This window comes from Quercus suber, unplaced genomic scaffold (genome assembly GCF_002906115.3).
Source record: "Quercus suber isolate HL8 unplaced genomic scaffold, Cork oak 2.0 scaffold_115, whole genome shotgun sequence".
Lineage (NCBI taxonomy): Eukaryota > Viridiplantae > Streptophyta > Magnoliopsida > Fagales > Fagaceae > Quercus > Quercus suber.
In genome coordinates this window covers 19,480-30,456 of record NW_027069580.1, presented here as the reverse complement: position 1 = coordinate 30,456, position 10,977 = coordinate 19,480, and the positions used below count along the sequence as shown (strand labels likewise).

Below are 10,977 nucleotides of genomic sequence, written 5' to 3'. Positions count from 1 at the left end.
TTCTTAAAAAAAAAAAAAGGTTCTATAAGGAAGTTTTGAAAATCTCCAATAATTTTGTCACATCATATTTAAAAAAAAAAAAAGGTTTAGTGACGCACAATTTTAATCTAAAACAAAAATTATTATCATTATTATTATTTATTTAAAAAAAAAAAAAAAAACCTTACAAACCCACCGAAATTTGGTTGGCCAGGAAATTGGTCATGGATATGAGAAAGACAGTTATATGGAATATATATATATATATATAAATGATATGTATGGACCTTTGTCTTTTCCAAACATGATATATCATCCACAACCACAGGTTTCCTTCCAGGATTGAGACTAAGGAAATGTAATAATTTTTCAATAATTGAGAGCATCTGAGTTTAATTTTAATTTTCAACTTTTCTCACCTAAGGCAAGGTTGAAAATTAAAAATTTTAATTCTCAATCTCACTCCCTTTTGCACAAGCTTAACTATAGAACGTGTTATAAAAATAAAAAGAAAAAAGAAAAAAGAGCTTAACTATAGAACGGGAACGAGATTCAAATATTTCCTTCATCATCAACATTGGTATGGACGGTGATTGATTTGTCTTCATACGTGCTACATGTATGATTTTACTTTTGCATGTTTTTCAAATCTTTTGGGGACAAGAGTATTCACATTGAGGATGCTAAAAAATGTATTATTTAGGCGCTGGTATAGGTTATATTCACATTTTCATAAAAGCTATCCCGACACAAGTAAAACGCCGGAACAGGGTCTGAAAGCGCCGGGACCTGTCCCAGCGCTTTAGAAAAGCGCTGGTACAGGTCCGGCGACCCTATCCCCACATTCAAAAACCAGCGCTTTGAAGCGCCGGGAAAAAAAACGCTGGGATAGGAATTTTGACCCTATCCCAGCGCTTTTTGGGACTATCCCAGCGGTTTTGAAAACGCTGGGATAGTCCCATTTTTTTGTAGTGTTAAGTGGGTTCTATTGCTACAAAAGTCAGATTTTAACTTTTTTTTACATACTTTTAGCGAAAAGTTTTCAGTTTCAGCAAAATAAACGGTTCCCAAATGAACCCTTAGCACCTTAAAAGACTACTTTATTTATTTTAACACATCACTTAACAATACATCCTACATCTTATCTTCTATTTTAACATACAAGTACACAACCCAATAAAAATTTCATTTTCCTATAACCCATGACACCACTAGAATCATCCACAACCTATAGCAACTATTGAAACCACCATGATCACCCATGATCCACCACCATGATCACCCACTAGTTCACATCACCCATGATCCACCACCATGATCCACCACCACCACCAACACTCAATCAAAAACTTACTGTGATCAACCCAACCAAAAACCTACTAGATCACCCACAACTGACAACAACACTATTGGCACCCAACCAAAAATCACTATGATCAACCCAACTAAAAACCCATACCAAACTCAATCAACCATAGTGACCAAAAAACCCAGATCAACACCGCAACCTACTTTAACCTAATCTAAGTGTATATGTATATGAAACTCACTTCTAGAGATTTGAACCCTGACCCTTACTCCTCACACCCCACAAGTACTTATTAAGAAAATAATATTCCAAAATTGAAACTCTTTTTTATAAAAATAACTTTTAACTCTCCTATTGTAATCAAGGAAAATATTCTTATATGTAACCTTGAAATCATAACATATTATCATAATATTTTCTAACTAATGCGTTGAATTTTATAATTCTTTAACAATGTTATATACTTTTAAAGTCTTTTGCAATCAATCCATATTTTGATACCTCAAAATGAAATCTAAGATAGAAAGAATAAATATTGGTACTTTTAAGTTAATCAAAAATAAAAAAATAAAACTCATGCATCATCTTTAGAAAATCAAGGCCTACATATAGAATATTTTAAAATTTTCAAATATATGATCATATTGTAGATATATACTTCTAAGTTAATTTATGTTTAATTTTACTTTTTAAGTATTCAGTTAATTTGTGTGAAATATCTTATATTTATATGAATCTTTGAAGTTTGAACTTCATAAGAGAATGACTATATATTGATTATTTGTATTTTTTACTTGTTTGAAATATGTATTTATAGTGAGCTTAAATTATGAATGAATAGCTTAAGCATATACTAACTCTAAACTAGGCTTGAAAAAATCAATTGAAACCAAGCATAGGAAAGAAAATTATAGGTTATATTTATCTTATATTTACTATTTTAATATTTTTTCCAATTAATAAATTAAGTCATTTTTTTCTTGTACTAATAATAAAATTTAGAATTAATTTTGTCCTGAATATTATGTTTTAATCTTGCTTCCCTAAACATTTAAATTAGAAATACTACAAGGTACTAGGTTAGATTCAAGCCTCTCAACTTATTATGTTGAAATTAAAACATTAACAAACTCAGTGCCACCTTATTAGCCCAACCATTTTTGTACTTTATATAGATAGATAGGGTACCCATAGTCAGTTGGCCCAATGAAAGAGCCCAATTGCTGATTCAATTTCTCATAGCTCAAAAGAAAATGTGGGAGAAGAAAAGACCCTGAGAAAACTTTGAAGATTTTGATCTTAATTCTTTAATTTGCTTAAGGCAACTCATGTTTGATTCAGTAATGAGGCATTACAATTGGATTTTTTTTTTTCCTTTTTTAAAATTTTTAATGCCCATCTCAAGGTTCAAGTTTTACGGTGATAAGTTTTTATGGTTCTAATTTGAATCCACAATTAAAATTACTTTTTTGTTCACCCAAAACAGCTAATAGTAACCTGTCATTTAAGATTTATTGTAAAAATATTGTGAATATAACATTTTTTATTTTGACTGTAATTAAGATTTTTATGATCATAATATTACATTATTTGAATTTATTACTTGGTTAAGGAATTTCAATGTTATTGACTATATTAAATCTAAAGCCAACAAAAAAGGTAAAAGGTTAAAAGGAAATTGATTAAGTTTGATTTATCATGCAGTGAAAGCCCTTGGTGAAATAGCTAAACAATTGGGAAAGAAAGACTGGAATACCAATGTGGACCCATGCATAAATGAGTCAAGTTGGTTAACGCCAAAATTGGATTCGAGGCCACTGTACAACAATTCTCTCATTTGCAATTGCTCCTACCCTAATAGTGTATGCCACGTCGTTAAATTGTAAGTAAAAGTTAAACTTTTATTTTGCTAATCAACCAAAAGAACAAACTGCATAGTGTGAAAATTTTCTCCTTGTTAGATGGAAGAAGTGGCAGCTGGTTTAGCTTATTAGGGTTTACAGTAGCTTCTTCCTTCTTTACACACACACACACACACACACACGTATTAAACTTTAAATTTTAGATGGATACTTTAGTATCCAATTGGCTTACCTACTAAGACTTATTTAATTGAATTACCCATTTGGGTCTTGTCCATTTAACCCAAATATTTAATTGGGTTGGGTCAAGACTTACTCAAATTAAATGAGTTATGAGTGAGTTAATAGGTTTAGGTAAAAATTGTCACCTCTACTATATACGGGTCTTATTGTATTGCTTGAGAAACTATACAATATATGTAGAGTTTGTTTTATTCAATTGAAATTAAAGTCACGATTTCCAAATCCAGACTTATTTCCATTGCTTTTGAAGCGTGTGTAAAAAAGTGTAAAATAGTTTGTATGTAATAAATACTATTATTTAAAATTTTAGGAAAATGATCCCATCTATTGCAATTGAATCTTGATTCTCTCAAATTTTTAGTTGGTTGTACAGCACATAATATTTATTTAATTTTTTTTAAATGGGAAGGAAATAGAGAATTAATAAGAGATCTTATCCCAAAATTTTATTAATACTTTCTCTCTTTTTCTCTCTCTTTCTCTCCCTCTTTATTCTAAACCATTCAAAATATCCTTGTCACACAGGATTCTTAAAGGGCAGGATCTTGGCGGTGTGCTTCCACGATCTCTGGTGAAGCTACCCTACCTAACGTACCTGTAAGAAAGAGTACCCATTATTTGTTTTACTAATTAGCACTCCCATAATTGATTTAACCACATAATTGCACAATTTCCTCTTGATTATAGTGATCTCAATCGTAACTTCCTTAGTGGTAACATACCCCACAAATGGGCTTCTACAAAGTTGAAATTTTTGTAAGTGATTCCTCAGTTCATGTCCAAGATTAGCCATTAAAGGCTCATTCTTATTTAATTAAATGGACTTGCTACAGGTCCCTCTCTGTGAACAACTTATCAGGACCAATTCCAAGCTTCTTGGGAAGCATCACCACACTTAAATTTCTGTATGCTCTTATTGTATCATTCTTTCTCACCAATCATAAAGTTTACAATCTGGTGTGACAAGAAAAGTGATTAGTGGACTTCAATCTCTTAATGAATGAATGTTTGAATTGTTTATTGGTGGTTGGTGACACATCAGATTGTAAGCTCTACGCAAAAAAAATTTGTAGTATTTCTATCATCACTCCTTATATAGACAGTAAATTATGTCATACTTCCATTTAGTTTAACCAGCTTTAATATTTAAGAATATATTATACATTCAGGAGTATAGAGACCAATCTGTTTTCAGGAATGGTTCCCCATGAGCTTGGAAAGTTGGTTAACTTGGAGAATCTGTGAGTTTTTTTTTTTTTTTTTTCCCCCTTAATTTTTAAATAAATTTGATTTGTCATTGATTTGCTTAATCTTGAACACATGAAATGACCTCAACTTTAATTTTGGTGACTGTAGCACTCTTAGTGCTAACAATCTCTCGGGAGAGTTGCCAGTCACGCTTACTAAGTTGACCAAATTAAAGGAACTGTAAGTGGTTGAAACCTTTTCCGTGGCTGATAGTACTTTAATATTTTCCTTGAAAAATATCTTAGTCATTTTGGTGACTGTAGCATTCTTCTTGTTTGTATTTTGTTCAATAATGTTTCTGTTTTGGGATACATGTAGTAGAATTAGCAGTAACAACTTCACTGGAAGAATGCCTGACTTTTTCCAAAGTTGGAAACAGCTTGAGAAATTGTATGTGCTTTTTCTTACATCCTTATCTAAACCTCTTTAAAGTAAAAGGTTTCAGGTGTGATCTAAATCCATTTGAATTGTGTTGTTAACAGAGAGATCCAAGCTAGTGGTTTTGAGGGGCCAATTCCTTCTAGCATTTCTATCTTGATTAACTTAACTGAGCTGTGAGTTTTGCCTTTCAAGTGAACAATTCGTAACATAATCTCTAGGATATGCTCATGTGATGTTTTAATTAATGAAATTTAATGCTGAAGAGCTAACAATTATTGATGGTGCAACTCTATGTAGAAGGATCAGTGACTTAGTTGGAGGGGGTTCAAAATTTCCAAACTTAGGAAGCAGCACACGCATGATAAGATTGTAAGTCATTCTTTTGTTGAACATTGCTATAGATTGGAATGAAAACAAAATTTACCACAGGTTTGCTCACCAAAAGTTTATTTACATTGCAGAATGTTGAGGAGCTGTAATATCTCTGGACCAATTCCTAAATCTATATTGAAACTGACCCAACTTCAAACCTTGTATAGTGCTACTTTCATTTCTCCTTGTACCTCTTATTTTTAGCCTTTCTTAATGGAAAATGAGGTACTGCAGCCCACGGATGATTGGACATTTGAACAGAACATGGTCAATTATCCCATTTATTAATTATAGATATGTAAATATGAAAGTCCGAATCTTTTGGTAATATAACAGGTTATTTATATTTACAAATTTACGGGCTTAAAATTTGGTTAATGTTTTATTTTCTAGAACTTAGAGCAAGAAGTTATTTAAATACAAATTTTGGCATTAGTTTTTTAAAAAGTAGAATAGAAACTTAAGCTAAAATGGGAACTATTTGACAGAGATGTGGTATCAGAGCACATAATTATCTCAACTGATTAATGAGTTTCTCTATCATTTAGTTGTTACAATATATTGTGTTTTTATTTTGACTTGCATCCTTTTTAGTAGTTGACATTTTTTCTTATAATTTTTTCCATTTTCAGTTCAGATCTGTAGTTAAAAAACCTTCTTTTCTTGCAGAGATCTTAGCTTCAACAGATTGGATGGAATTGTTCCAGATTTTGGTGATTTATCGGAATTGAAATATTTGTAATCTTCACAAAAAACCCCTTAACTTAGTTCAATTGTAGTGTAAATTCAAATAAACAATTAGGCAGCTAAAGCACACAACTATATTTAACCAAGTTTGGCCTATTGGCCGACATCCATGGGTGAGTCTGCAAGGAGCTTCACTTTGTATACACCCAAAATTAGAATCCTATCCATTTGCTTTGTCTTTTAGAATAAGTTAAAACTTAAGTACAGTTCTTTAGATAGAGTATATTAGGGTAAACCGTAAAACACATAGTTACATTGTTTGAATTTAAGTGTCCTTAGAAAAGATAACATTGTTTGTGATTTATTGGTTAATACAACTATCTGTTTGAATTTAATTGGAGAACCTAATATATTGCTCCTAAGGAATTCCACCTAAGTTTTGCCCTTTAGAATAACCCTAAAATGACGTTAAATAACTAGGTCTTTACTAGAGAAAATAGAGTAGGACCCTTAAACATGGTATCTGATTGGCCTCCTCTTATTTTGGCAAGAATATTTTATTAAATCCAGTTTTTTCTCACCTTTTGCCAAATAAACAAATAAAATAGCTTCAAAAAAAATTGAAATAAAATTGTGTATATATTTATATTTTTTGTCACCTTTCTGCAAATCAGCTACTAGAAAATACCGGATGCCAAACTCACCTATGGTCATGCTATTACGTGTTTAACCANGAGAGGGAATGGATGGACGTGGTCTGCGGTTGAATGAAGGTTGGAGGCCAAAGTAAACGTCCTCGAAGTGACATGCGAATCCTTTCTATTCGGGTCGTGTAGTTCGTGAGATGATTCGACCCACCATTGAGATAGACTTGGAGGACGAGGAATGGTAGTAGACGAGGATGAAGGGACACTGCTACCAAGTGGATGGACTTTCAAGACGACGCCTTTCTCCGGGGGTTCGTTCGTAGAGCGCAAGAGAGTGACAGATTGATCATTAAGAGTCCTTGATGAGTCGTAAAAGATGACCATGATGAAGTGCACTTGATGGCAGCCACTTGGAGGAGACGAAGCTCGTAGAGGTCACGACTTGAGTAAACGTAGAAGAGTCACAAAATCGAGCAAAGGATTGGCAAGCCTGAACCAATAAATTCTCTTTACTAATAAATTTATAAAATAAATAAATAAAATAAATAATAATAATAACCAAAAAAAAAAAAGAAAAAAAAAAGAAAAGAAGCACGGCTTATGAGAAAGAAGGGGCATGTGGCATTCAGACTTAAACTCATTTGACATTAACATGCAAACACCATGTGTAGGTGTTGAAATAACCATATGATGGACACGTAGAGGCTTGCATTAACATGCATGTGAAGAGAAGGACACGTAGAGGCTTGCATGTCCATTATTCCAAACTTGGAAAACCATGTTTCAGCTTATTGGTTATTAGGCATGGCATTGCAATTCAAGGCTATAAGGAAACCATGTGTCCGCATGGGGGCATTGAAGCTTTAGGCGTGTATTTAGTGTGCACCTTGGTTGTCACGTGAAGATGTAGGCAGCAGCACAAAGTCTAAGAGGAAGGCAGCAGCACAAAGTCTAGGATGAAACCGCAGATGCTCAAATTTGCAAGACGCTGAAAGAAGAGAAGCGTACTTTAGAGATGAAGCAGAGATTTCACTGCAGTATTGCCTTCAAACGATAACAATGGGTGCTTGAATTCGATACGCGGCTCTCTCAATGCTCCGGCGCCAACAGCTGCGAAGTGGAGACGACGGACACGCGAACAAAGCTACGCACCTATGATCGTGGAACGAGAGCAGTAAGTGCGATCCGTTGGATGCCTAGACGAAGGGCAGAACCAAGCTTTGGACTCAGTGCCGACTCAAGAGGGTTGATCAACGATGAAGCCGCCAATGCTCCGGCACCAACAGCTGTGAAGTGGAGACGACGGACACGCGAACAAAGCTACGCACCTATGAGCGTGGAACGAGAGCAGTAAGTGCGATCCGTTGGATGCTTAGACGAAGGGCAGAACAAAGCTCTGGACTCAGCGCCGACTCAAGAAGGTTGATCAATGATGAAGCCGCCAATGCTCGAGTTCGTTGGGCACCAAGAGGAGGAGAATATGACGCCACAATTTGCTTTGAGCCTTAACAAACAGCGCAATGGAAGTAGTCCAAAAAAGAGCAATTGATGACCTGCACAGAGTAAATCCAGTTGTTCAACACAAAATAATAATAAGAAAAATACAAAGACAAGCACAAGAAAGAATGGAGCACAAGAAAGAATGGTAAAGAGAGGAAGAATGCCTGCTACGGCTGAAAAAAAAAAATAACTCAAGGAAAAAAAAAAAAAAAAAGAGAAACGGCACTCAATTGCCTCTAATCCATAAAACATCACCTCCTTTTATANAGATAAGAAGGGCAAGATGGTAGACTCGCTTGAAATTGAGGATTGGTCCACGCAGTACCAGCTTCTATGACCTTGGCTCACGTAGTGCCAAGTTCTATGACCTACATAGAGTAAATCAAGGGGTTCAAAAAAAAATAATACAAAGACAAGCATAAGAAAGAATGAGAAAGAGAGAAGATGCCTGCTACGGCTGAAAAAGAAAAAAAAAAAAAAAAAAAAAAAAAAAAAAAAAAAAAAAAAAAAAAAAAAAAAAAAAGAAGGAAGAAGAAGAATGGCGCTCAATTGCCTCTAACCCGTAAAACATCAAGTCCTTTTATAGGGGTGGCACTCGCAAGAAACCCTCGTAATTTGTAAGGGTGCAGCAAAAAAAAAAAAAAAAAAACGCTAGCCGAGCAAGACAATTGCGGACCAAGGTGGGCTTGCAAGGGGAAGTCGTTTGTGTGTGATCAGGCCCGTGAAAGTGAAGCCCCAGTGTTAAAAAAGAAAGGAGTGTGTCCTCCATATGGTAGAGCAATGAAAAGACACCTTGGATAGCAAATTTGTAATATACAGCGTTGGATGTAAGAAGCCCAAATTGCGCTTGGATGAAAACCTTGTGTACCAGTAAAACCAAGTCCATTATTTTAAAAAATAAAAATAAATAAATAAATAACGAAGAAGAAGAAGAAGAATACTTCAAGCCTTGTCTTCCTTGCATCAGAAACACGCAAAGCCGAATCTTGAAGTAGGGGCATTTGTAGACATCAAAATTTTATGATGCATTCACAATCGTCCAATTATTCATGATAAAATGTTTGTGATCAAATTAATCTCCAATTGATGACGTGGACGATTAGCGAATGAAATCAAGCCACGTGGCAACATCAAATGAAGAGAGTCATATGGCAGCATCAGAAGAAAAGACTTATATGGAAAGTTCTTACTAAATGAAATACCAAATTAAATTCATAATTCAACTCTCAATAAAGATCAAGAGAAAATTCCAAATTAAATACTATTGAGTTGCCTATAAATATAGGCTTCTCATATGAGGGGGAAAAAAAAACACTTAGAGAGAAAACACTACTGACACTCTGCCAAAATAAAGAGTCATCTCTAAAGTTCACAAGAATTTCATTGTTCATCAAGGCCTATTCCTACTTTTTCAAATCAAAGTGGGGATTCTCCTTTAACCTAGTCCGAGATCGAGCCAAAAGCCCTCACATCAAATCAAGCACGTTCAACTATTCGTTCACTCGGAAACATCAAAGCACGATTCAATATCAAGCTTCATAGCCCCTTCGGATCGTAACGTTTCTTGGAGATCAAATCAGAGGAATTTATTGTACTCATTCATTGTAAAGATTCATACAGAGGATTGTACTCACATATATATACAAATCAAATACAAATTGATTATTTGTTACACTATTTCGTGATCATGTGATTTATCTTTTATGAAAATTATGTGTACAAGCCCATCCTTGACAGACTAAGGACACTTAGTCGACGAAGCAAAGGAGCTAGCTAAGGATTTTTCAAATATTGAGTTTGGTCATATACTAAGACAAGGTAATAGTTTAGCCCATAACATTGCTAGAAATGCAAGACATGTTAGCGAGTTTATGATGTGAATGAAGGATGTTCCTCTACACTTAGTTTCTGTAATTCAAGCCGATTTGGCTCTTTTTGAATAAAATTACAGTGTTTCTCAAAAAGAAAAACTTAAATAAGCATTTAATTAATATTTAAAATAAATTCTAATAATTTTATAAAATAGTTTAAGGTGTTTGTGTGGGTCAAAATATTTCTTATAGAAATACGGATATGATCATAACAATTATTTTAACAAGTATGGTGATGAGGATAATTTTTGATTAATTGGCAGAGGGTGCTGAACCTTCCTTGTCAGCTTAGTGCCAGTAACTAATCCTAGGCGAGTTACTAATCCCATGGGTTGTTAGGATAGATTGGATACCGATCCAACCCCCATCCCGACGATCCAACGCCCTATAGTTCCACATGGAATTCACGTAGAGCCCACTCATATATCCTTATATAGAAATAACTTGCACACCACGACCAAAGATCCTACTGCACAATCAGATATCCACTATATGGGAAGGTGATCCCGAAGATCTTGGGATCCCTCTCTCCATAAGAAAATTCTTCCGTATCAAGGGATTTAGGTCAACTTTCCGCTACTATATAAACAGCAAACCCTAACCTTTTTGAGGTATGTGAACTCTCCCTAGCTCTTGCACTCTTTAGCTCTTGGAGATTCTTCTATCATTAACTTAACCTTCGGAGGGTCTTTGGCTGGCACCCCACCGGTGCTCTCTGTTTGGTTCTTCTCTTTTGTTCTTCAGGTACACCCATTGGCATGTGCATGGATAATAAACTCACTGACGATTTTTGTGCATTAGTAGTTGGCGCCGTCTGTGGGAATTAGTGAAAAGCCATATCGCCATTTCAAGGACAAAGAGTTGCATGGTCCTAACAC

The 10,977-nt window shown here is 34.6% G+C and overlaps 1 protein-coding gene across 1 annotated transcript in view; it reads left to right on the top strand.

Annotated features, from left to right (window-relative positions):
• Positions 1–6,808, top strand: part of LOC136068439 (probable leucine-rich repeat receptor-like serine/threonine-protein kinase At3g14840) — an 8,390-nt gene extending 1,582 nt beyond the window's left edge. The window contains exons 2-12 of the mRNA XM_065775587.1: positions 2,993–3,170; positions 3,919–3,990; positions 4,081–4,149; positions 4,227–4,298; positions 4,563–4,634; positions 4,750–4,821; positions 4,960–5,031; positions 5,124–5,195; positions 5,320–5,391; positions 5,484–5,555; positions 6,064–6,808. Of these exons, the coding sequence (XP_065631659.1) occupies positions 2,993–3,170; positions 3,919–3,990; positions 4,081–4,149; positions 4,227–4,298; positions 4,563–4,634; positions 4,750–4,821; positions 4,960–5,031; positions 5,124–5,195; positions 5,320–5,391; positions 5,484–5,555; positions 6,064–6,136 (896 nt within the window). The 3' untranslated portion in view covers positions 6,137–6,808. The remainder of the gene's footprint in view (positions 1–2,992; positions 3,171–3,918; positions 3,991–4,080; positions 4,150–4,226; positions 4,299–4,562; positions 4,635–4,749; positions 4,822–4,959; positions 5,032–5,123; positions 5,196–5,319; positions 5,392–5,483; positions 5,556–6,063) is intronic.
• The last annotated feature ends 4,169 nt before the right edge of the window (positions 6,809–10,977 follow it).